Genomic DNA, 27572 nt, shown 5'->3' with positions numbered 1-27572 from the left:
CTCTCTCTCTCTCTCAAAATTAAGTGACTTTTTTTTCAATGTTCATTTTTTGTTTTTGAGAGAAAGACAGTGAGCAGGGGAGGGGCAGAGAGAGAGAGACAGAGGATTCAGAGAAGTGGGCTCTAACATAAAAGTAGTTATTCACAGAAATTCGCTGATTTTTGCTGTCAAGAAATCAAGTACTAAATAGACTTAAATTATTCATATTTAAATAAGCTGTATGATCTCACCTGTAACTCTTGTGATTTACGAGCTTGTTCCTGCTTGATACTGTTAATCATACTTTCTTTCACGTCATCCAAAATAGAATATAAACTATCAAATTCTTCATCTAACTCTGAAAGTATGTTAGAAGAATTTTCCTGTTTAATAAACAAAACAATGATTTTACTCAAGAGCTGTCAAACATTTGAAAATACTTATCAGAGAATAGATTCACATTATAATCCATCTCAGCCTAACATCATATAAACAACAAAATCTAATACTTGACATAGGCTTTAAAAACAGGTAAATCCTAGAAGATGGTTGCTAATGCGGAGAGCACTATCTCAGTTACGCTATGAGTTAAGCAACTTTTTATGAACTAGCCTATACCCTCTTCATCTTTTAAAGCAATGTTTCCACAGGACAATGTGAAAGTTTGTTTTAAGATTGCCACCTTTGTCCAGACCTTTGTCAGGTTCCAAGGCAGACCGTAAGCCAGTGGTTCTTTGTCGTGCATCAGAATCATCAATGAAGCATTTTAATGAAATATTCCAGAGATTTTGATTCCGTAACTGAGGAGAAGTTTGAGCATACAGGGATGGGACTAATTTTGTGTAAATCTTAAAATCTTTCAGGTTGTCTAAAACAGTGCATTTACATTAAGATATACAGAACTTAAAAGACCAAGCAATTCCTTATTGGATCCTAAGAGATTTATCAAACATTGAATTTTAGGGCTTTAAGCAACATCAGAAGTTATCTTCTGACTAGAATTTGTAGTCAAACTCCTAAATTTTAGGAATTAAAATGCAGAAAAGTGATGTGCCCAAAGCCACACAAGTAGTTACCAGTGGCAGAATCAATAAAGCATTTCAAGCCTATTAACTTCCCAGAGTTCCTCATCTTCTCATTAAGCAAGACGCTATTTCAACAATAACTTAAAATATCTGTGAAACCTCTAGATAAGCAATATCCACACTTGCAGTAATTATGAGACAGAAGAAATTATCTTAGGCATTTTTCAACTTAGATGAATCATTCCATTAAGAGAATTGGCACCAGTTAAGAGACCTAATATGTAACAATCCACTGCAATATCATAAACCAAACTTTTGCTTATAATTTTTATAAAAATAAGTTATCATCTCACTAGAGTCTTATCAAAAGTGGTGTTAATCACTTTACTAATTGACTTACAGTGACAAGAACAAGTTGTGGAAAAAGAAATGTGCAGTCTGGTAGGCAAAAGACCTAAATCTAATCCCACATTAACCACTCAGTAATCAACATCTGAGTATGTACAGTATGGATTATCTGCCCAAACCTGGGACTGTTTCCTTAAGTATTCATTTTTTTCATTAGGCACTTTACTTTTTAGTTTTATGTTTTACTTTCTTCCAGTTCTATAAGCAGACCTCTTACCATCTACATTTTCCTTCTACTATTTATCATAAAAGAAATGTTTAGCATCCCAGTACTCTGAAGAAATATAATTTGCTCTTAACTGGAATTAGAAAGACAAATCTATAATGGAAAGGGTCAAAAGCAAGCACTATACTATTCCTTAGCAGCTACAATTCCAGAGTTTTCTTTTTTCCTTACTATTTGACCTTTCCATGGAGAATGTAAGAATAGTAAGGAAAACATTTTTTTATTTATCTGCCATTTAAAAACCCTGCTCTCACCTCCTTCAGTTTATAATCTACAGTTCATGGAGTATATTTATTTATATTGATTTGGCCCAACAATCATTCATTGTGACATATAACAAAACATTTTTTAAAGAGTCATACCTGAACTCCTTTTAGTGTTTGATTTAGTGTATCAATAAAGTTCTGAATTTCATCATTTTTATTTGCCAGAGTTGAAATGATCCTTTGTAGAGCTTCCTACGATTAAGATAAACAAACAAAAACATATAACATGATATTTTAATGAAAGAATTATAAATCATAACAATTCTCTAAACAAACCATATATAAGAGGAGCAATGTAAAACTTCAAATCGTTAAATTTCCAAAGGCCTGTAATTACAAAAGATGAGATATGTATTTATACGGTTTTAAAACCTCTTATTTCTAGTGTACAACTTAATCACTACCACACCTTTCATACTAAAAATGATCAATATTATTTAATATCAATGGTATTATTTTAGGTCGTAGGGCCATGGCCAAGGAATAGAACCAAATCCTTAAATGCTGCAAAAACAAATGGAACTTTTTAATACAATATTAGGATATGAGGAATAAAAGCAAAGAGGCAGTAAAATTTGACATTTAATTTATAAAAATAAAAAACATATTTTAGAAATATGAAAGAAATAATAAATTTGCAGCTAAAATTGCAACATTCATTGCAGTGTTTATAGATGTCATAAAACCATAATAAATAAGTAATTTTAGTAACAAATACCTCAGACTTTTTGATAATGCTTCCTACTTAAATAAAACATTTGGTTATTTAATCTTTCATACTCTCTAGATCAGGGCTGTACAATAAAATCTTATGCTATGATGAATATGTCCTATACATGTGCTGTCCCATATAGTACTCAGTAGCCATATGAAGCTAATGAGCTCTTGAAATGTAGACAGAACTGAGGAACTAAGTTTATCTTTTTTAACTTTAATTATTTTCACTTTTCATAGCTGCATGTGACAAGTACTGTCATACTGGACAGCACAGGTCTAGGTGTTCAGTAACTCTTCATGGGTAGTAACAGCAAACCCAAACAAGGTACTTGTATTCTCAGTAAAAATAAAATACAAGTACTTTTACTTCATAATCTTTCCAGAAGCACAAGCCTTGTTTCTGTAAGCACCTACAAGTGTAAATATTTTAATAATGCCCTATGAAACTTTGTAATAAAGGTTCTCCTCAAAATATAATCAGATATTGATAAAGGGCTATATATAAAGAGCTCAAGAAATAAACTGATAAAGGGATATTTTATATAAATGTTCATAAAGCATGATAACAGTGAAAAATTAAAAATAATCACAACAGTTATCACTTAATTCTCACAAGAATCCCTGAAATAAGGAGGTATTATAATCATCCCTGAGGCTGCCTAAGGCTCTCTGCTGTATTCACTTACCTATACTATTACTTCCCATCCTCACGGATGGTGGTATTTTAGTATAATAACACAATGAAGTTATGCTATGAAAGAAGATCAACACCAAGAGTTAGCTTTTTATCCTGTTGGTGTTCCTCCCAGAAATGGGTACATACACCAAGATTTGAATACAAAGACAATCAGCAGAAAGGCAGAATGAAGCCAGGACTTGGAGGAGGGGTGTGGGACAGGTGTAGGAGTGAGAATGGTAATACAGAGATGTAGAAAAGGAGTGCAGAGGACTTAAGGGTTCCAGTTATTCATCCCAGATAGGTTCCATATATATTTAAAAACAACACAATGGAAGAGTAAAAATGGTTCTGCACAATCACTGGACTGTGTAGAGTAAGCTTCAATTAAGACTGGTCTCTTTCTGGTAAATGGACTCTAGCTGCCTCCCCTTTTATCACCCCTAATGGCAGGGCTAAATCCATACTGTACAGATGATAAAATGGTAGTAACTGTTAGTAAGGTAAATATTATGCTCAGTCTGTCTCCAAAGTCCATGCTGTTTACCACTCTAGAACACCGTCTCTCAGTCTAACAAATTTGCCCATCATATGAAATATCCACACAATAAATTATATATTCTTTTACAATTTTGGTTTGCTAAGACTCTTCAATGACATATAAAACTGCTAGAATTTCCATAGTAGAGTATCGCTGTTTGAGGTTTAGCTCTGCCCTCTGCTAAGCATACTCATGAACTTCGAGGTAAAGATTAAGAGTCTTCCAGAAGAGATCTTATCCCATGAAAAGGAGGAGCGAGGATCAATGAATTCAACCCAACAACAAATTTTCATCACCAGGATATATGTGAGTTCAATAAAAACTGAAGGAAATTTCACACAAAAAAACTGTGAAACACTGGTATATATAAAGGCAGACCTAGTTCAGAGCCAAAAAAGAAATCTCCCTAGTACAAAACAGCTTTTCAACTTTTATTTTTTGTCTAAGTATAGTAGTAAAGTCTGTATTTAGGGAATTTTGAAGGAAAAATTCTTGGGAGATAGCTGAAGCATAATGCCCCAGCTAGGTAACCTCTAAGCTCCAAGGATTTTAATGAGAAGCCTCCCTACCTTTCTAAAGCTCCCTGCTACTTACTGAATATAGTCAAAGCCATCTAAATGTTCTAATTTTTGTTAAGTTTCCAAGCTAAATCCTTTATACTTTTAAGAGTTAACCAACTACTAAAAGTTAATAGACTCTGTTGTCACAGTGATGTTAGAAGGAAGAATACAGCCTTTACCAACTGTAATATTCACTAGAAATATAGTGAGGGCCAAATAGTAGCCACATCAAAAAAGTAAAACAGGTGAAATTAATTTTAATATTTTACTTAACTAAACTGATCCAAAATATTATTTCAACATGTAATCAAAATTTAATAATTACCGAATTCCTTTTTTCCTTCCTTTTCGGTACTAGATCTTCAAAATGCGACGTGTACTTTATAGTTACAGCACATCTCAATTCAAATTAGTCACATTTCCAGTGCTTGACAACCATATGGAGCTAGAAGCTACCACACTAGACAACACAGCTTTAGAGGCCTAACCCATCCAAATAGCCCATATATTTCTAAGAGTGGGGATAGGGCAGATCTGCCTAATTTGCAATCAATAATAAAAAAACTTAAAAGCTTTCTGAGTTTTTTTCTTGGAATACTACAATTTCTATATATGCTTACCATACGCCAAATTCTTGAATTACATAATACCTGTACGTGAATATAAGCTAAAATGTTACAACCTGTACCAGAATTTCACTATTTCTCAGTTTTTATTTACGTAAATATTACCTTTAGAAATGGAAAAGTAATATTATAATATTACCACTCTCAAAAAAAAATGGTGCATAAGCAGCTCTTTTTTGGGGATCCCTCTAATACCACAACAAGAGTAATACACTCTTCTCTTCTGTAATACTTAAACTGTTCATTGATGTTGGTTGGAGAAAAACATCCATGGCAATATTGGCATCTGACAAAAACAAAGCTGCACCTGAAGATACCTGACATGTAAGTTATACAAACTCAAAGAATCATCAGGATAATGCCGGGTTTTTTGTGTATGGTACTGCTCCATACCTCCAGGATAATACCCAGTTAATCTTATGGTAAAGACCAAAAAAAATCTAATGGTAAAGACTATTCCCTTTTAATTTATTAAAAATTCAGCTAATATCAGAAAATGAAAAATGACCTTTCTAAATCTGTATTGGCCCAGGAAGTATTAATCGCAATATTTCTGGAAAGAAATCCTATGATCTGTGTGTTAAAGCTATTCTATATTAATTAGTGGTATTATATATTAATTACCTAAGGCTTTAGAAATATTCTCCCAGAAAGTGGTTGGGAAGGGAGAGTCTTTAAAGGCTGATATAGGGGCGCCTGGATGGCTCAGTGGGTTAAGTGTCGGGCTTTGGCTCAGGTCATGATCTCACGGTTCATGAGTTCGAGCCCCACATCAATCTCTGTGCCTGGAGCCTGCTTCAGATTCAGTGTCTCCCCCTCTCTCTTCCCCTCCCCCTGCTTGTACTCTGTCTCTCTCTCTCAAAAATAAACATTAAAAAATTATTTTTAAAAAGGGCTGATAAAGTATTTCAGGGAAACATCATCTCATTCTTTGAAGAGAGAATGCTTTATGGCTCACATTTTGCACTTCACTGGGAGTTCTAGTACAGAATGAGAGTCTATCACAGAACTCCTAAATAAAGGGCCTACATCCGGAGAAAGACATCTTACCTTACTGCCAAAGTAGCAAAGACTGAAGTCTGAGATTCTCGGGGGCGGGGTGCAACTCCAATCTCTAGATAGGGAGAGCTTTGGAGCCTTTGCTGTAATATACACCACTGAAATGCTGTAAGAGTAGACAAGCCATCTGTAGAAGGCTTTGGAGCCTCAGCATTTAAGGTGACCTGTACTTTAACCACTACCAAATGCATTAGTAAACATGGCTGCAGAAGAAGCAATCATCCAGATGAATAAGATAACCCAAAGCAACCAATGTGACCTTGGTAATAATCTAATACAGATAAAGTGCTGCCTCTACCCTAAGCTTAGAAGAAGAAAAGAACAGTAACCTGAAAGTTCTTCAATGATAGGCTGCTAAAGGGCTCCAGAAGCTCTAAAGCTACCTTTCCTTTAATGTGGAAAGGATGAACAAATGCAAAAGACTATAATCAAGAACTCACATTTAGTATTCTCCTATAGTGGAAGTTCATCAGGAAGGGCTGAAAAATGAATGATCAAGGGGACCAGGGCTTCAACCATTCTGGTCACCACAATAACAATGACTGGCTAGACTAAGGGTGAAGATGGCATGAAGACAGAAAGAACTAAGGAACTTGGAGCTCAGGAGAACTGGAAAACAAATGACAAGCAACCAAACTATTTAAGATAAGTACTACCACAAATACCAACACTTACAAAAATGAAAGGAATAGGATTACATGAATTGAGTTCTGAAACTTAACCCTAGCTTGTGTATTTGACATGAGGCTAAAGTTTTCTCTAGGTAGCAGGCATCAGAGAAGAGGGGTTATATACAGGGTTAGTGTGTGCCTAATATAATAGGTATGCAACAGGAGGCTGGCTAAATAGGTACCAAATCCAGTAAAAAAAATTTTAAGTGTTTTCTAAATTTGGCAGGCAACATGCTAGGGCAGAATATCTATGTGTTTTGTATTCAGAAACAGAAAGAGAAAAGAATTAAAAGATACCATAATGCTTTGAATTTCTCCCCCCCCCCCCACTTTATCCCTCTAGGGCCTCCACAATTAATCAATAGCTTTTATAATGGAGACACAGCAATTGATAAAGAAGTTGAGGAGGAAGCACAAAGCTCCAAACTTCAATGAATTGTGCACAGAGTACCATTAGATACAGAACCTCCCCTCTGAGCTCCAGACTATTTTCATCCAACTGCTTACTCAGAATCCCTACTTGGCTGTCACCCAAGCACTTCAAGATTCAATATATGGGGTGCTTGGGTGGCTTGGTCAGTTAAGCATCCGTCGGACTCTTGATTTCAGCTCAGGTCATGATCTCATGGTTGTGAGATTGAGACCCACAACAGGCTCCTGGGATCGAGACCCACAACAGAGCCAGTTTGGGATTCTTTCTCTGGCCCTCCCACACACACGCACATGCTCCTTCTCTCTCAAAGTAAACATTTAAAAAACCTCAATATGTCATAAAGTCCCCCACAAACCTGAGCCCTCTCTAGTGTTCTATCTTTGCAAATGGTGGTACTAGCTACAAAATCAGAAACCTAGGCCAACATAACATCCTCTCCTCTCATTTGTGTTCTACACGTAGTCAGTAGGTTATGTGGATTTTTACCTCCTAAATAGTTCTGTAATCACCACTACTATCTTAGGACAAGTCAATATCATACCCCAACTTATACTTTTACAAAACGTAACTGGCTTCTGATCCATTCTTTCTCCCCAGTAATCAGTTCTATATACTGTAGGTAGAATAATATGATAGCATCACTCTTCCCAGATTTCAATGGCTTCCCACTGGTCCTTGGATAAAACTGAAAATCTTTTAATATGACCTATTAAGATGACCTTACATCATCTGTAAAACCCTGCACGATCTTCCCACTGCCTACCTCTCCTGCTTCAACTCACACCAGACTTCCTCTTCCTTGCTATATACCAGCTGCGGTAGCCTGCTGTGAGTTTCTCTAACATGCCTTGTTTCCCACCTGGGAGCCCTCACACCTATCAGTCCCTCTGCCTATAAACACTGTTCTAAAACATATACGTGATCTCTATGTTAAAACAAGTTTCAAAAAGGTATAGAATGAGCTCATTGTGATATATATTGCCTCATTTCTTTTATTATCACACACTGATGATGAAGGAGAGCAAAGACATCTTTCATCTGCTCTGTGGAACTCTATCAATCTGAAAGGATGCCTACAGGGGTCTCAGATTTTATCTCAGATCTTATCTAGTCTCTCATTACTTTCCAAAATAATTACATTTTGCAAGACTTCAGGTGGCCATGACTAAGAGTTCTAGGTGATATAGATCTGAAGATATCACAGTCATGAGATCAAGCCCCACATCGGGCTCTGTGCTGTCTCTCTCTCTCTCTCTTTCTCTCTCTCTGTCCTTCCCCATTCATGCTTTCTCTCTCTCAAAATACATAAATAAACCCCAAAAAAAAGAATGTTAAAAAAGTATATATATATATATATATATATATATACGTATATATATACGTATATATATATATACATATATACGTATATATATACGTATATATGTATATATATATATATATATATATATATATATATGAGGTATGTTTCCAAAGGAAGTATGCACAGGCAATCTTAGCCATTATCCCTTGGTCAAGAACCACAATTACCAGATACCAAAACTACTGTATCAGGATTAAGCCTCTCAATTACTTGATTAGGGAAATAGACTAAGGTAAGTGCTATGCTAACAACAACAAAAAAGGGGGTTTTATACAACCCAGCCAAGCACAACTGCAATCATTTCCATGGAATGAATCAAAACTCTGGGATGTACAAGGCATGAGGTACCCTCTTCAAAGGAGCATAGCTTAAAGTTATGCTTATCATCACTATAAATCATGTGAAGCCTCTTATGTGGATCCTGAGAAACTTAACAGAAACCCATGGGGGAGGGGAAGGGAAAAAAAAAAAAAGAGAGGTTAGAGTGAGAGAGAGCCAAAGCATAAGAGACTCTTAAAAACTGAGAACAAACTGAAGGTTGATGGGGGGTGGGAGGGAGGGGAGGGTGGGTGATGGGTATTGAGGAGGGCACCTTTTGGGATGAGCACTGGGTGTTGTATGGAAACCAATTTGACAATAAATTTCATATATTGAAAAAAAAAAAGAAAACTGAAAAAAATAAAATAAATCTTCCAATGGAAAAAAAAAATATATATATACATACGCGCAATATATTTTAGTGAGAATAAAAAAAAATCATGTGAAGCAAAAGCACAATCAATAGTCTCTGAGCAAAATAATAAATAACACTTCTATACTCTTAAGTGCCTAGCACCATTTTAAGCTCTTTACATATATTAATTCATTTAATCCTCTCAAGAATCCTAAGAAGTAGGACACTATTACTATCACCATTTTCCAATTCAGAAGCTGAGGTATAGAGGTTAAGTAATAGCTTGCCCGGGATCTCAGAGCTAATATGTGGCAGAACCCAGATTCAAATTAAGGCGGTCTCACTCTTGAGTCGGTACTCTTAATTATCACACTGTACTGCCTGAAAGTAAAGATCAGAGGGACATGAAAAGAATACCTAAGGGCACCAAACACACTACAATTTTACTTCAACACTGAAAAAAACTGAAGCTGATCAAAAGCTTGTAACATGTCCCACCCTGCCACATATAAGGGCAACAAAAACAGCTATTCTTACACACAGACATATCATCTTGTAAGTCTGAGAACATGATGACTTTCAACATTTGAAGTGGCAAGGTTCCACTGGTTTTAGCTTAATATATGTGAAGATGACAAATTCAAATGTTGAATCTTAATTTTGCTGCATCCAAAAAAAAAAACTACCAACTTGGGCTACTTGCTTGGAAACTATTCAGTGTAACAAGCTCCTGAAATTATGATTCAGAAACTTCCTGTTCTTAGAACCAGTGGCAGAAAATCATTATACCCAGGTTTATATGCTAGTCTGAATCTGAGGACCTCAATAACGATGTAGTCATAAGAACAATTTGAGGGGCGCCTGGGTGGCTCAGTCGGTTAAGCGTCCGACTTCAGCTCAGGTCACGATCTCGCGGTCCGTGAGTTCGAGCCCCGCGTCGGGCTCTGGGCTGACGGCTCAGAGCCTGGAGCCTGTTTCCAGTTCTGTGTCTCCCTCTCTCTCTGCCCCTCCCCCGTTCATGCTCTGTCTCTCTCTGTCTCAAAAATAAATAAACATTTAAAAAAAAAAATAAGAACAATTTGATGTAAGAGTTTTCTATCAGCATCTACTCACACCAAGAGAAGATTTCTGATTCAAATTCTACATTAGTTTTCTAGACCATTGAGATACACAAACCTAGAACCAGTGCAGATATCACTAGTCGATCTACAATTTAAGAGGGTCAAACTAGTATTATGGCCATTTCAGTAGTATTTACTAAGCACTTTCTATGTGCCAGGCCCTGTGCTAAACTGTTACCATGGCACATCTTTCTAATCATCACAATAGATTTTTAAAAAGTATCAGTGTTTGCATTTTATAGTTGAAGAAAAGGAAGGTTAAAGGAGTTAAGAAATTTTCTTAGGTCACATAGCTATCAAGTGGTAGTCACAATTCAAACCTAGAAGCTGCCTCCGGATCCTATACTTTTACACTACCCTAGGCTGCTTACACTGCCGGGGACGGTACAAAACAAGTATAGCATTCCTGCAATCAGAGAAAAGGGATCAATGAAGTCAGGATACAGCATTTCTGGAACATATCCTGATGCCACCAAGAATGATGGCACTTGCATCATGCCACACCATAGACTTCTCCTTTGAATTAGGTAATAAGAGTTGAAATCCAGAAAGTTCTATCCAGCTGGTAGCTAGACAATCAGAATCTTATCAGCTGACCATAGCTCTGCCAACACAAACAAGAGTATTGTGCTCAGAGGTGATGTGAAGAGGTGAAAAAGGAGATTATATATTGTTGAGAAATTCAGGAATCGATCATCACAAATAGCTAACTGATAGAAAGCCATGTCCTCTCTTAACAGCAAAACAGTTAGGAACACTACCTGCTTACAGAGGCAACTGAGGTAATCCAAAGAGGAAAAAAAATCTAATAAAAGACCTGGTGGAGAATGCTGTCTTTCTGCCCTAAGCCCGACTAGGACAGAAGAGGTACCCCCCCTACAAAGGATTTGAAGAAATATAGTGGAGTCAGAAGCTAAAGAAGCCTTATCCATGTGCAGTGACCTCTGAATTGGCTGTTTCATTCAATGAAGTCTACAAAGCTCATATTCAGCCAAGGAAACCAGAGGTTCCATCACCTAACTGAGGGGAGGTGCAATGGGAATGAAGATAGGAGCACACCTGGGTACTGCTGGTAGTGGTATAAACTAACAACCCTTCTGAAAAAGAGCAACTTGGCAATACATATCAAAGATTTTTAAAAGTATACACACATTGACTCAATAATTCCATTTCTACAAATTTTTTTTTCCATTTCTAAAAAATTTATTCTAAATAAATAATTAAAGGTATAAGCAGAGACTTGGCTACAAGGATGTTCATTTCAGCATTACTTATAACACTAGAAGGTTGGGACTAACATAAATATACAACAAAGAGCACTGATTAAAAATCAAATAATACAGCCATACAAAAGAATTCTGAATTGTTAAGTGTTGTAGAATGATATTAACATGCTAAAAGATTCATAATATATTAAGTGAAAGGCAAACTACAAAGCAGTATTACCACATCATGATACGATAGTCTTTTTAAGGTTCTATATATGTTTAAAAAAAACTGGAACATAATACGTACAAATGTTAAAAGAGGTTATGTCTGGGTGGCAGGATTATGGGTGATTTTCATTTATCTATATTTCCTATTTTCCTACAATAAGCTTGTGTTACTTATATGTATAAAAGTGCACAGATTGGCTGTGCCAACACTTTATTATAAATTAGTACAAAATTAGCTACCAATCAACACATGTCAATAACTAAGACCAGACTCTGTTAGAACGTTGTGGCTGGGAAGAGTGCCAACTGAGGATATAATACACACAAGAAAGATGGAGACAAAATCTACCAACTTGAAAATGTTGCCCACCCTAGGTTGGAGTGGATTATCTATCACCATGGTAAACATTCAATATGTGCTTACTGCATGAATAATCCTGCTTACATTCAGCCAGGCATTGCAAAGAAACATTGTATGGAAATTTAAAAAAAAAAGAAAAAAGAAAAAATCTGCTTCACTATTGACCCTTGAACTGCCTGGGTTGGAATGCACAGGTCCACTTATAAACAGAGTTTTTACAGCTCAGTACTGTAAATATATTTTCCCTTTCTTACAATTTTCTTATCATTTTCTTTTCTCTAGCTTACTTTATTGTAAGAATACAGTATATGATACATATACAAAATAGGTGCCAAACAACTGCTTATGTTATCCATAAGGCTTCCGGTTTACTATTTCTATCAACAGCAGGCTATTAGTAGTTATGTTTTGAGGGAATCAAAAGTTATATGCATATTTTCAACTGTTGTGGGGGCATGTTGGTACCCCTAACTCCTGTGTTATTCAAGGATCTACAGTATTTCCAATTTTTTAGAACTGTCAAGTTCAATAAAAAATGAATATATCTTAATTTTTTTTAATGTTTATTTTTTTTGAAAGAGACAGAGCATGAACCAGGGAGAGGCAGAGAGACAGAGAGAGAGACAGACAGACAGAATCCAAAGCAGGCTCTGAGCTGTCAGCACAGAGCCCCACGTGGGGCTCAAAACTCACAAGCTGTGAGACCATGACCTGAGTCAAAGTCGGATGCTCAACCAACTGAGCCACCAGGTGCCCCTGAATATATCTTTTTATATATAGTGATCATGAGTATGTCAATACGGTCCTTTGAAGAGGGTACCTCATGCCTTATATATCCCAGATTACTTTGATCCATTCCATGGAAATGAATGAGATTGTGTTTGGCTAGGGTGTATAAAACTCCACTTATACTTTCCTGTTCACAGCTCTACTTTAGAAAGCTAAGACCCTCCATCAAAAAAGAAAAAGAACTGCAGAGAGGGGATTTTATACACATTCACACACACACTCTCTACAGAAAAATAATGATTTTATATGGGGCATTGAGCGAGACCAAGTTCCAGGTTTTTATATAAATTGTGTTCTATACTTTCTATCAACTGTTTTCACTAGATTTAATTAGCTTCTTTAAAAAAAAACTATAGGGATTCATTCCTAATAACATCTTGAATTTTAATTAATCATATCACTATTTAAAGGCAAAAAATTCAGGCAAGAAGGGTGGTAATGAACAAAGCTTGGGCTGTGAAGAAAGACCAAGTTTGAATCCAGACTATCACTTGCTAGCTGCGTGACTCTGAACAACTCATTTAGCCTCTGAGTTTGGTTTTCCATTATCTGCGCAACAGGAATAAGAGGTATGGAGAGAATTTAAAGCAATCTAACACAATACTGGATGCAGAACAATATTCAAATTTCATTTCTCTTTCCTTTCTTCAGGAAATATTATTTTTTGACCAATAAAAAGTAATTTTGGAACAGGAGATGGTTGGTTATCTGGATATGGTGGAGGTCTCTGAATCGCTAAGGTACAATATGAAGAAAAAGAATAGCAAATACCAGGGTAGAGGAGGAAACTGGGATAAGGAAGCACATATACAGACATAATACTTGCTACCAAATGTCATGCTTTAAAACTCCCCCTACTCAATCTCCCCAATCTAAGTTTGTCCAATCTTGCACACTCAACCCCTCACCTGTCACTACCACTTTCCAAGTGGAAAGTAAAGAATACGCAGGAAAAACTGGGGAAAACCAAACAATTTACAATGTATACTCTTGGCAACATCCTTCCTCTGGGATCCCCTTCCTCTCCACCTTTATTATTCCTACAGCATGTACCTTTCCTAGAAACAGCAATCCCTATGAATATAAACAGATCTCTTGTGCAAAAACTTAACTATCAAATTCTAAGCACCCAGATTCTAGAAAGGTGTAAATGTCTTTTCGTTTCAATGGTTTCTTTGAACATACACATTTAATCAAGTATAGAAACCTTTGGGATTTTATCTTAAAACCACTTAAGGACGTAATCAAAAGGTTTGAGTATCAAACAAAGCCACCTATCCATAACACATCCTGTTCGCAAAAGTGTCCCAGAAACTCGATGTAAACAAAATCCTTCTGTTTATTTCTAGGAGATAATACTGTGGTTTTCTGTATCCAACAGTATGCCTTACATACCCAAGGCAATTATGTTTTCTTCCTCTACTCAAACAGAGCATCTGTTGCTAACACAACACTGAAGTCCAAGTTATTTTCACAGACAAAAAAGCAGCTGGTCAAGCTAATCCATCTGCTGACTAGCCACCATCAAGCTTCTGTAAGACTGTCCAGTTAACTTAACCTCTATTGTCAGACTGCATGAGTCAGAACTCCCAGTCCTCTTTCAATTAGGATTTAACAACTCTTCTTTGACACCACCATTTGAAATCACTTATTACAGACATAAAAACAGAAAACATATTTTAAAACTTAAGGACAAAGGTTAAAAATGGTAGATTGGATTAGAAAAAGTTGTACAAATTATCAACAAAAGATTTCGAAGTTGGGATTATGAATTTCATAACAATAGCCAGCAGTACTTACATATACTAGGCACCAAGGATTTTTAAAAATTAACATGATCCTCACAATAACCCTTTGAGGTAAGTACAATTGTTATCTCTATTTTATAGAGGAGGAAATACAGACACACAGCAAATTTCCCAAGCTCATTCAGCTCAGAGATAGTAGTAGGACTGGAGACCTGGCTCCAAAGACATCCTCCAATAATTTGAAGCCCAAATCCCAATGCCTTACTAACAGGTATATATTCAAGACATCCTCACCATTTTCCTTACAATGACTGAAGTACCATCCCTGCTATTTTCATTGTAACATTTTATAATGGGGAAGAAAAATCATGCCAGGGGTGTACTACTTACTTAAAAAGAAATACACAGTTTAGTTCATTATTAGTTGAGGTATGTAAGTGATTCTGCAATAGTTCATGAGGGAAAAAAGCTCAAATTCATAGCACTAAAGTGGTTATAAGCATTAATACCAGATACTTGTTATAAGCTATAAAACAAAGAGTTTTATAAGAATATTATTTGATACCAATAAATGAAATGAAAATCAACACATTTTCTAAAATTAAGAAATTGATTTTCAAAGTTACCACAAGGAACACCTAATTCTCTGCCACCTCTGGGGAAAGTGCACATGGTACTCGTAGGTGCTCAAAAACACCATATGGAATGAGACCAAATAAGTTCAAATTTTAGCCTTCTAGCTAGTGGTATGACCTTGCAGAAGCCACAACTGCCAACTCTTGAGTCCTTGATCCATATTAAAATACTTTCTCAAATTCTCTTTTATACCACACATGGTATCTTAGTACTTTGTAAACATTAAAACACTTTTAACACTTTTTCATAATGAATTACTTTATCTGATTTTTACAGTAGCTCTATAAAATATTCTTACTTCCACTGCATAAATGAAGAACTAGATTAATCACAGTTAAGTAATTTGCTCCAGAGCACAGAGCTAGTAAATAGCAACATGGAACTCAAGGACTCTAAGTCTCTGCTCTTCCGTTTGCCCTGAACCAACATCCATTCAGCTATCATGTGACTTTTACCTAAAAAGTTAAATAAGGCGTGACATGTTTTACAAATTTAGGCAGAGTTGTTTTAAACATACATATTCAAAACACACGAAATGTAATTTTTTACAGACGTCTTACTAATAGTCACGGAAATAAAATTGAGTTTACCCAACTGAGTTTCAAGATGCCTGCAATCAAATCGTGTGCACTTTAGTAAAATACTAGCATAGTCAATGCTTAACACATCACTACACTATTCTCCCGTGTCCCCTGTGCTTCTTTCCCTTGAAAAGGTGAAATCCAGGCAAAATTAGAGAAACCATTGTTCTAATAAGTCTTTCCAGTGCTTTCTATCTAATAATAGAAAAGAATGGCCTCTTGGATATGCCCTTCTTTTTCCCTGCTACATTATTAATAACACTTGTGTTCCCTCCTCTACTGTACTATACTTCAATTACTATCATCTAACAAAGAGAACAGGGTGGTTACTAATCTATACAGGGATTATGACTGCATATTAATAACTCTAAATGTATTCAAAACATTGGCTATGTTCTCAAAACATTTTTTTTCTTAATTGCAATTACTAGCTCCTTAACTTGTGCGGAAAGTATATATACAACAGGCCACAACAGCCATAGATAACTGTGACGAGCAACAAACTGGTCGAAGAGGGTGGGACCGCTGCCAACTGTAAGTCTCTTCTCCCAGTTCAACTAATACTAAACACCAAGACCTGCTTCTGAACTGGTCACGAGGAAGGAGGGAGTGGAGGGCGCGGTACTAAGCAGATTTGGTTCCTGACCTAAAGCAGCGTGTACGGTCCCTGTCAGCAGGTAGACCCCGTGCACCTCGATTGGTGCTAAGGCGTTATAAACCCGCGCTCGCACGCGGGGAGGCTCCAGAATCAAAGGGGGCCTAGAGCGCTGCAGAAAATGATTGTGGAATGGGGACAGCTCCCTTCTTCCCCGCAGGAGCCAGGGCCCAGGGCCAAAGGCCAGCTCGGGTCACCGGGCGCGGTCCCCGCAGCCTGGCGGGCGCCGCTTTGCTCCCACCGGGGAACGACGGAGGGAGGGAGGGCAGCTGCCTAGCCCTCCGCGGCCGCAGCCCTGCCTGGCCCAGCGCGTCCACCGCCCACCCGGCCCCGGGCGCCCCGCCCACCCTCTCCCCAACCTCGGCCGCCCCGCGCCTCGTTCTCCCACTTACTTTCTGGGAGTCCATGGCCAGGGGCTATGTCTACTGGGCCCGAAACCGCGTCGAAGAACCTTGCGGCGAGGCGGAGGGAAGTCGGGCAAGCCAACACTGCTACCCGCGGCCGCCCCCTCTCCTCCGCCGCCGCCTCAGCCTCAGCCTCAGCCTCAGCCTCAGACAGAACCGACCCCGCCCGGTCCGCGCCCAGCCCGCGCGCGCGCTGTCGTCGCGCCGCGGTTGCCAGGGTGAAAGGGCGGCCCGCAGGAGAGAGGGAGGGAGAGAGAGACCGGAGCGCCCCGCGCATGCGCGCTGCCGCGGGACGGGATGGAGTGGAAGGTGTCCGATGCTGGGTGGGAGGGGCAAAAACTAGTGGTGCTGCGGGTCCAGTGACCAAGCCTTTCCTTCCTTACCGCATCCTTTTTCTTCCAGGGCTCCCGATCGCTGCAGGCCTTGGAATGGGCCACTGGGCATCCAGCAGCCGGGCCCGTGGGAAAGGCTGGGGAAGGAAAGCTCTGGTCCTTGAGATCAGCCCCCGCTCCATCCTGCACGCATTTAAGCACCCCTAACATTGACCGCCGCCAAGGAGCAGCCAGGCTAGACCAAACCCACTGTCCAGTGAGAAGGAAAGGGCTGGGGTAAGGGATATCGTGGAAACATGGAGAAGGCCTGAAGGAACGTGGTAGAAACATACGGGTAGAGGGTGGGGCCTGGTAGACCTTTCCCAGAGAGCCCTCCTGGGCATCTTGCTGTGTTTTGAGCAAGTCACTCTCCCTGAGCCTATTTCATCTTCCATAAAATAAGAGCAATAATGCTGACTTTGTAGAGCATTGTGAGGATTAAGTAATGTATTTGAAGTGCCCAGGACATAGTTAATGGCCAGTAAATTATAGTTGTCCGTGGGGGGGCTAGAACCTGCCCAGTCTGGTCTGAAAAGGACCGTGCAGACTGTAGAAAGCTTGGGGAAGTAGGCCTGAAAATGTTCTTCTCCAAGCAGAAAGGCCTCAGCTTCCATTTTGATGACTCTGGAGAGGCTCAGAAAAGTTCCAACTAGGCAATCACTCATGAGGAATGAACAGAAGGGAAATACATATTGAGTATCTATCGGGTACCATTTCTCTGAACTGAGAATTCAGCAGTGACAAGGCCCTGCTCTCACTTGCAGAGCTTACAATCTAGTATGGGAGGGAGGCCAAAAAAAAATTAATGTGTATATATAGTAAATAAATGTGTGTGTATATATATATATGTATATGTGTACATATATATACACACACAGTGTTTAGAAGCACTATTAATATATATGTTTATTAACATATATATGTAATTGTATATGTTTATATGCACTCAGAATTATGAGGCCTCCATTTTCCATAAGAAGTTCAGGGAAGGCCTCTCTCAGAAGTGATTGTGTAAAGTGAGAGAATGAGTCATACAAAGGTCTGGGAAAAAGCATTATAGATAGAAGGAACAGCGAATACAAAGGCCCTGAGAGGGCATGAGCTCTATATAAGAAACAGTATTTATCCTACAAGGCGATAATTGCCTGTATACAATTATACTCTGTACCATGACTTCCATGAAGGTCGAAATTTCTTTTACTCATATCTGTATCCCCAGCGCAGGTCTTGCCATCTAGTATGCACTCAATAAATCCATTTTTTTTTTAACTGGACAGACATGTATAAGAAATGGGATGAAGGGCCCAAAAGGGAAAACAGGGACTTGGCTCAAGCTAGGTGGGTAGTGCTTAAAGGCCAGGGTCCAGGGAGGGCCTGTGTGAACAATTTTGCTCCTGCAGCTAAAAGGACAAATGGTGTGCAAACTTGCAGAGAGATGCTCCCTCTCTTTTTTTTTTTTTAATGTTTATTTATTTTTGACAGAGAGAGAGAGAGAGAGAGAGAGAGATGGAGCATGAGCAGGGGGAGGGGCAGAGAGAGAGGGAGACAGAATTCAAAGCAGGCTCCAGGCTCTGAGCTGTCAGCACAGAGCCCGACGCGGGGCTCGAACTCACAGACCTCGAGATCATGACCTGAGCCGAAGTCGGACACTCAACCGACTGAGCGACCCAGGCGCCCCGAGATGCTCCCTCTCTTGGTATCAAGGGAAAGATGCCTGCTATCCAAGTTGCCCCAATTCCATGAGGAGCAGTGAGAGCAGCCAAGCACCCAGCGTCTAGTGCATGAAGGCTATTCTCCGCACTGCAGACTCAGTGTAGTGAGTCAGTTTCCCATGAGGGAGAAATGCAGCCTAGGGATCGGACAACATTAGAGGTCAAACTGCCCCACTGTGAGCTCCCTAGCCGTGACCCTGCCTTCTACTGTGGGATGCATCATTAAGGGGGGAAAAAAAACCACACCATTTAGCGCTGTCCCCAGTTCTCTTGCTGCAAGGACTTAACTTCAGAGAGCAACTCCTGGGCACTTTATGACTGATGGGTATAACCACAGAAGGAGACAGAAAGAGGCTTTGGAGACAGCAAGTCACAGCTGAAATGTGATCACCAGAATTCTGTCACAGGTCATATCCCAGGAGCTCACTCCTGGCTCCTTGCCTCCTCAGTCCCCGAGTTCTTTCCCTGCAGCCCAGCGAGGAGCCTGCAGCTTTTGTCAAGAGTTCTGTCCCATTTGACTCCTGCCCCTGCCAGATCTCGTTTCCTTTAGGCAGTCTGGCTTCCCTGCCCAGCTCACCCGGGCCTTCTGCCTGCCCTTGTTCCTGTCCCTTCTGGCTGTGACTTCTATCTTCCCCAACCTATGCAGGCTCTCTGGCAGCAGTACTCACCTGGCAGGGCACTAAGTCTGCACCCCCACTGCTTCTGGCCTATGGGCAAGTCCTCTGCCTTTTCTGAACTTACCTTTTCACAGCCAAGTCAGCTGGGAAATTTTCAAAAGTAGCTTTACTAATAAAGTAAAGCTGCTGTTCTCAAGTATAATCCCCAGACCAGCTGTATCAGCACCACCTGGTAGCTTGTCAGAAGGGCAAATTCTCAGCCTTCATCCCCAGACTAACTTAATCAGAAACTCTGGCATGAGGGTCCAGAAATCTGTGTTTTAACAAGTCCTCCAGGTGATTGATGCATACTAAAGCTTGAGAACCATTGAACTAAGAGAAAGCAAATTGTTAAAAAAAAAAAAAAAAAAAAGGAAAAACTACAGAGGGATAAAACAGATGACGTTTTTTAACCCTTATGTTTCAATTCTGAGATAGCATATCTAGTTGTAGGTATTTACTGAGGTCCCTGGGCCTCCAGGAATGCCTTTCTGAGGAAACATCGAATTAGAATAACCTCAGGACTGGCCCTACTGATGTGAAGTGTCTGGCAAAATTGTCTCTTCCGGAACAGGTTCTTTACCCCCTCTTGCCAGGCGTTACCCCTGTAGCCCTGAGTACCCTCATGAGTTCTGGGATGCCCCCATCTCTTGGGAGAGAAAGCTACTTCCCTTAAGGGGTGCCAACAGTGTTCCCCTTTGGGAGTCACTATAGGGCCCGGCCTGGACTCAGCAAATCTGAATTTAAATCCTGACACTGCCGCCTACCAGCTGTGTAGCCTTCAGTGAGTCTTTTAAACCAGGATAAGCCTCAATTTCCTCATCTGGAACATCATGATCGTAATAGTAGTAACTCCCAGTTACGGTTGTTGTGGGGAATCAAAGGAGATTACATATGCAAAGTGCCTGGTTTAGTCTACATTTAACAAATGTGTGGCTGTTACTATTATTACTCCCTTGTACATCATATCCTTCTGTGCCACCCTTGGATGGCTTTTTCCCCCTCGGTCTTTGGGGCCTTAGAAGCCCTATTTTCACCCCTAACTCTCATTTTCATTGTTATCCTAGCTTCTCTGAAGCATAATCACAGTCCACATGCTGCTCTTTGTTGAAGCACCAAATCTCTAACCATCTCTCTCTCCCTGTTCATATCTGGCCTACGTCTTAGCATATACCACCAAACCCAGGAAAACCCTGAGTTTGCTCTAAGCCTCAGTTTCTTCAATTATGAAAGAGGAATCATAACAGTACCACCTACAAGGGTTTTTGAGTTGATTCAATGAGATAATTCGTGTTCAATGTTTAGCGGCATCTGTCATGTAGTAAGTATTCAAAAAATATTAGCTATCATCTCTCCCCAATCATAGAAACCTAATTCTTTTTTCCTCTGCCTCCTTCTGACTAAAAACAAACTCAACCCAAAGTCCTGGACCCCCTTGAACTCAGAGTGCAAATTTCTGATCCTAGGAACTCACTATAGACATTTATGTTCTCATAGGAGAGAAAGGATGATTCCGTTTTGTTGTGAGCTGGCACTGTATGAAGTGGTCTAGCTCCATATTTGGAGAGCTCTAAGCAAAGTGGGAAGCAATCAGTATACACAAACATGTGAAAGGGCCTGGAAACCACGTGAGAAGGGACACAATCGAGGATTTCGTCTGGAAAGGAAAATTTCTCATGTCAGAGGGGACATGATTTTTTACCTTAAAACTCTCCAGAGCTGTTGTGTGGAAGAGGGAGCTGACTTATTCTCTAGCATCCCACAGACAGAATTAGACCCAGTTAGTGTAAGCTACAGGAAGATAGATTTCCAATCAACAAAAAGTCCAACTTTCTAACAGCCTTACAGAGCTGGAATGGACTTTGGTGGTGAGGTCCCCATCAGTGGAAGTATCCAAGCAGGGGCTAGGCATTTGCCTAGGGGGATCAGGCAGTGAAAGGGTAGATGGCAGAGATAACTTTTAACATCTTTCTGAACCCTGAGGCTATGTCATTCTGCAAACTAGAGGCCAGTAACTATTCATTCCCTCTCTGACTCAGCTTTGCAATTGTACTCACCTCTGGAATGCGCTCTGAATCTCTTCTCCCCACCCCCACTGTCATAAGCTCTATTGCAAGAGGCCCCTCTCCTTCCTGGGATAGGGCATGCCAGGAGCAGTTGACTAAACTGTAGCCATTATGATGTTTCTATGTCACAATACCTTCTCTATGCATGATGGCTTGCTTTATACTAGGCACTGGAGACACTGAAATGAGTGAGGACTGGAAGACACGGGTGTTTCCATCACTTCCTGCCTTAGCTCTCAAAATGCCTCTGGACTCACCTAGTTCAGAGAATGACCAAGGACAAAGCAAATTTATCTGTCTGTTGATCTCTTCATTGTAAAAGGATGCTGCCCACCCCATCCCCCACCCCCAGGTCTCTCCAACACAGAGTAACGGGCTCCCTGTTCCTAGTGAGAACATTACTCAGCAGCCCTTCTTCCTCTGCATATACTCTGAGAATGATGTGGGGCAGTTTGAGACTGAGTGAATGAGACTAGGGAGATAAAGGGCCCACAGTGAATTGACCACACTTCTGTTTCATCGACCAAGCACCCAGATGCTGATACCAGACTGTCTGAATTCAAAGGCCAAGTCTACCACTTACCAGTTGTGTTGCCTTGGGTGATTTGGTAACCTCTCTCTACCTCAACGTTCTTATTTGTAAAATGGGAGTATTAACAATACCCACTTGAAAGTGTTGTCATGAAGATAAACGACAATGTGTGTAAAGTGCTTACTTAGAATAATGCCTAATTACTGGGAAGTACAAAATATATGGTAGTTATCAATTTATTATTTTCCAAAATAAACCATTCTCCTGGCCACAGCACCGGGAAATAATGGTGTCTGTGAGTCCTTTGATACTGTGGTGCTGTTGTTGTCCAGATCAGATGGTACTACATCAGCACTTCCTAGGAAATAAGTCTTTTGAATCCATCTCTCATTCTTTTTTTTTTAATTTTTTTTTACATTTATTTATTTTTGAGAGACAGAGACAGACAGAGCACAAGTGGGCGAGGGGCAGAGAGAGAGGGAGACACTGAATCCGAAGCAGGCTCCAGGCTCAGAGTCATCAGCACAGAGCCTGATGCGGGGCTCGAACTCACGAACTGTGAGATCATGACCTGAGCTGAAGTCAGACGCTCAACCAACTGAGCCACCCAGGCGACCCAATCCATCTCTCGTTCTGAAGGGCAATCCGAACTTTTCCCTAGCAATCAGAGTTTGAAAAGGGAAGGAGACACAACTGAAGCTGGAACGAGGAACTTAAGACAAGTCATGAAAGGAAGATAGGACCCTTTCCAAGCCAAGGAAACAGCCTAAGCGAAGGTGGGAAATGAAGAGAACAACCCCAGGAGATAAGATATGAAATGAATGGAAATAGGAACCCCCAATGCCTTAATACCAGCCAAGTATTAGGAAAACATTGGAGCATATGAGAGATGGAATATTCCACTTGGGGCGCCTAGGTGGCTCAGTCAATTAAGGGTCCAAATTTGGCTCAGGTCATGATCTCACAGTTTGTGAGTTCAAGCCCCATGTCGGGCTCTGTGCTGACAGCTCACAGCCTGGAGCCTGCTTCAGATTCTGTGTCTCCTTCTCTCTCTGCCCCTCCCCTGCTTGCACTCTGTTTCTCTCTGTCTCTCAAAAATAAATACACATTTAAAAAATTTATTTATTTATTTATTTTAATTTTTTTAACGTTTATTTATTTTTGAGACAGAGAGAGACAGACCATGAACGGGGAGGGTCAGAGAGAGAGGGAGACACAGAATCTGAAACAAGCTCCAGGCTCTGAGCTGTCAGCACAGAGCCCGACGCGGGGCTTGAACTCACAGACTGTGAGATCATGACCCGAGCTGAAGTCGGACGCTCAACCGACTGAGCCACCCAGGCGCCCCTAAAAAAATTTTTTTTAAAGACATGGAATATTCTGCAGCATGAAAAATTATCTTTATGAAAAATACACACCAATATGGGAGAAAGCTTTTTTTATTTTTAAGGCTTGTTTATCTATTTTTGATGGGGGAAGGGTCAGAGAGAGAGGATCCCAGGCAGGCCCCACACTGTCAGTGTGGAGTAGGACATCAGACTTGAACTCACAAACCGTGAGATCATGACCTGAGCCGAAATCAAGAGTCGGACACCCAACTGATGGAGCCACCCAGGCACTCCTGGGGAAAAGCTTATATTACAACTTGAAAACAAAACAGAAGTTTTAGCTAGAGTATTTTTTTCAAAATATAAATGGGTAATGTCTACTGTTAGAAAGTAGACACCTTTACAAATTTTCCTTTTGTTTATAAGTTTTAGCTTAGGTGCAGTGCCATCATATAGGAAAGCTCAGCCTGGTTTCCTGTTATCAAATACTTTCACATGTTTACTTTTCTGCTTACGTAAAAGTACATTAAAGGGTGGGGGATGGGTGAAATAGGTGATGGGGATTAAAGAGTACACTTATCATGATGAGCACTGAATGATGTATAGAATTGTTGAAACACTATATTGTATACCTAAAACTAATATAACACTGTATGTTAATTATACTGGAATTAACATTCAAAACTAAAAAAAGGTGAATCAAAGGCAAATAAATTGGCTTTGAAATATAAACTCACATTTGGCATGACTTCCTCATGATTAAAAAAAAAACAAAAGAGGAGGGTGGAAAGAGAGATTAGTAGGGGTCAGATTGTTATGGTCTCTAAATTCCAGGCTGGGGTGTTGGGATTTGAGCATGTTGCAAGTGGGAAGCCACTTACAAGTTTATGAGCAAAGGGTTATTTTAGGAAACTTGATTTGGCAGGAGGAATAGGAAGGACATGAGTGGGATGTGTCTGGGGTGAGGAGTTGACTGGGAACCCGCAGGCCAGACCTCTGCCTTCTACTCCCTGCCCCTTAACCTTCCCAGGTTAGATTCCCCCAAACCCCCACCCCCACCCCTGCTCCCATCCCCCACTCTGCCACCGCCACCACCACCACCACCACCATTAGAATATAATGATTATCACAGCATTACAAACCTTGAAGTAGTTTTTCAGTCCAATGGGAAAAATAATAAATTGGCCTTAATGAAAACTGTTGGCTTTCTTCCTAAATCACCTAAAACAGGGATCAATATTTTAGGCTTTTCAGGCCATATGATCTCTGCCACAACTATGCAACTATGCTATCGTAGAGAGAGCAGTCATAGACAATACATACAGGATTGGAGATGGCTGTGTTCCCATAAAACTTTATTTACAAAAACAGGCTGGGAGCTGGATCTGACACACAGGCCACAGTTTATCAACCTTTAATCTAAAAGAACATAGTGTTCTTTTAGTGTCTCTAAAGCCTCCCTGGCCCTCCCTCTCAGACACTTCCTATACACACACGCTACCATCCTCACGTCTGTTTTTTTTAATTTTATTTATTTATTTTGAGAAAGAGAGAGAGAGAGAGAAAGCAGTGTAGGGGCAGAGAGAGAGAGGCAGAGAGAGAGAGAGGGAGAGAATCTCAAGCAGGCTCCAAGCTATCGGCACAGAGCTCCACGCAGAGCTCGAAGTCACCAACTGTGACATGACCTGAGCCAAAATCAAGAGTTGGACGCTTAAACTACTGAACCCCCCAGGTGTTGTCCCCACCCCCCGCCACCTCTATTTATAAGAGGAATACCAGTGATGATATGATGGGCTAATCATCCCTGCAGTAGTGATAGGCAAAGCAATGTGTTAAAGTGAAGAGCCTTTTAGATTTGAGCCCCGGTTCTGCCAACTGTGTGATCTTACACATAGTGCACAACCTCTCTGAGCCTCTTCTTCCTCGTGGGCAAAACGGAGATGGTAGGTGCAACCTTATAGGATTTTTGTGAAGATTAAATGTTTTAAAGCATCCAGCTTAATGATTGGCATGAAACAGGCATTCAATAAATAGTTAGGAACCCACGCTGGCTCTATAAATAGCCTGAATGAAGAGAATTCCATTGTGGATCCAGCCTTCAGGCCAGCAGTGCACTGGAGAGAGAAGCAGCAGAGGTCACACAAACATACATGAGGCCAGATAAGAAGGCAACACTAAATTTGAAGACATTGCTTCAAGACAGATTTGTATCAAATACTTCTGATGAATCATTTATTAGGCAGCCCCACTGTACCAAATCCACTTTGCTGTTGGTTCGGGAACATGGTCGCACACTTCCATTGAGGTAATAAGATCCTGCTCTTCATCCACAGAGTCTCAACAGCTGGTGAGTGGGAGATCCTCGTGTAAACAGCCTCTTCTGAGTTCATTCTTCCGGGCTCATGGGACCAGTCACCTTCGCTTCAGCTGCAAAATAAACACATCAAGAAAATGAATGCTTCTCTCCTAGGGGAACAGGACACAATGAGAATCAATCAATAACAAGAAATAGCATGGGATCATCTGTAGAGAAGACACTGTGAAATGTAAGAAGGGTAAATACACACACACACGCACACACACACACACACACGCACAAGCACGTAGATTAACAAATAAGAAAGGTGTCTGAGAGCCTGGGTTCAAATCTTGATTTTATACCCTTATCAGCTATATATTTATGATCAAGCTATTTGATTCCCATGCCTACACTTCCCCACGTACAAAATGAAGACAGTCACGGTATGTTCCTTTACGGCTGTTGTGAGGATTAAATGCATTAATAAATACAAAGTGCTCAGAACAGTGCCTGACCTGATAATGAACATCTGGTTAGTATCCACCAATGCTGATATCAGCATTATTCTTTGAGAAGGATGTTTTCAGAATAGCTGAACCACAGAATCAAAAAAAAAAAAAAAAAAAAAAACCACATAACGAATCAAATTCGAAAGTAATCTGAAAAATCTGAATCTGTGGTTTTCTCAAGGACTCAAACCTGAAATTCAGATGAGGCTTTAGATTTTTCACTCCCATGACTCAGCAGTAGGACAGGTCAAACCAGGATAATGGGTGTTCATAGTTCGGTTCAATTCAGGAAACAATGACTGAGTAAATGTACCAAACTTGACAACTATACCGTGGTTTTATAAAAGGATATCCTTATTCTTAGGAAATACACAAGGAAGTCATTAGGACTAAAAGGCCATGATATATGTGAATAATTCTCACATGGCTCAAAAATATTGGGTATATCTATAGATAGATAGATAGATACACACACACACACACACACACACACACACACACACACACACATAGAGATGTATAACAATAGGTGTAACAAGAGTCTATAGTGCCCTATGTACTATTCTTATCCTTGCAGCTTTTCTATAAGCTTGAAATGTTTTCCAAATAAAAAGCTTTTTAAAACCCATTAGGATGGGTTAAAAATAGAAAAGAAACGTTAACTCCAGCTCTACTATCAAACAAGCACAGGTCTACCGAAAGGACAAGCAGAGGTGATAAGATACAGTCCTGACAAGACACCAGGAGAGCTTGGATTTGAATAAGGGGACATGAAGTAGTTCTAATATTCAAATGTTCAGGAAAGTCAGGCTAGGACCCCCCTGATACATGTCTCCCCAGTAAGCTCTGCTTATCCCCAGGTGCCTAAAACAGGTTGTATGTGGCACTAAGAATACCATTGATGGCCAACAGACACATGAAAAGATGCTCAACATCACTCATCATCAGGGAAATACAAATCAAAACCACAATGAGATACCACCTCACACTGGTCAGAGTGGCTAAAATTAACAACTCAGGAAATAACAGATGCTGGAGAGGATTTGGAGAAACGGGAACCCTCTTGCACTGTTGGTGGGAATGCAAATTGGTGCAGCCACTCTGGAAAACAGTGTGGAGGTTCCTCAAAATATTAAAAGTAGAAT

The 27572-nt window shown here is 40.0% G+C and overlaps 2 protein-coding genes across 6 annotated transcripts in view; both read right to left on the bottom strand.

The window, feature by feature from the left end:
* FSD1L (fibronectin type III and SPRY domain containing 1 like) overlaps positions 1–21830 on the bottom strand; it is a 78489-nt gene extending 56659 nt beyond the window's left edge. For 4 of the 5 annotated variants that reach the window (XM_060609129.3, XM_060609130.3, XM_060609131.3 and 1 more), the window contains exons 1-3: positions 21751–21830; positions 2001–2096; positions 231–362 (exon numbers count right to left, since the gene is read on the bottom strand). In XM_060609129.3, the coding sequence (XP_060465112.2) occupies positions 231–362; positions 2001–2096; positions 21751–21795 (273 nt within the window). In that variant the 5' untranslated portion in view covers positions 21796–21830. Of the gene's footprint in view, positions 1–230; positions 363–2000; positions 2097–16942; positions 17187–21750 lie in introns of those variants that run through there. The other variant, XM_060609133.3, reaches the window with a different exon arrangement.
* Positions 21831–24939: 3109 nt separating this feature from the next.
* The window catches only part of SLC44A1 (solute carrier family 44 member 1), a 202127-nt gene continuing 199494 nt past the window's right edge, over positions 24940–27572 (bottom strand). Inside the window, exon 16 of the mRNA XM_078436622.2 lies at positions 24940–26046. Coding sequence (XP_078292748.1) covers positions 26032–26046 — 15 coding nt within the window. The 3' untranslated portion in view covers positions 24940–26031. The remainder of the gene's footprint in view (positions 26047–27572) is intronic.

The sequence above is a fragment of the Panthera onca genome, chromosome D4, assembly GCF_046562875.1.
Source record: "Panthera onca isolate mPanOnc1 chromosome D4, mPanOnc1 haplotype 2, whole genome shotgun sequence".
In the NCBI taxonomy this organism is placed as follows: Eukaryota; Metazoa; Chordata; class Mammalia; order Carnivora; family Felidae; genus Panthera; species Panthera onca.
This window is presented reverse-complemented; position numbering and strand designations above follow the sequence as displayed.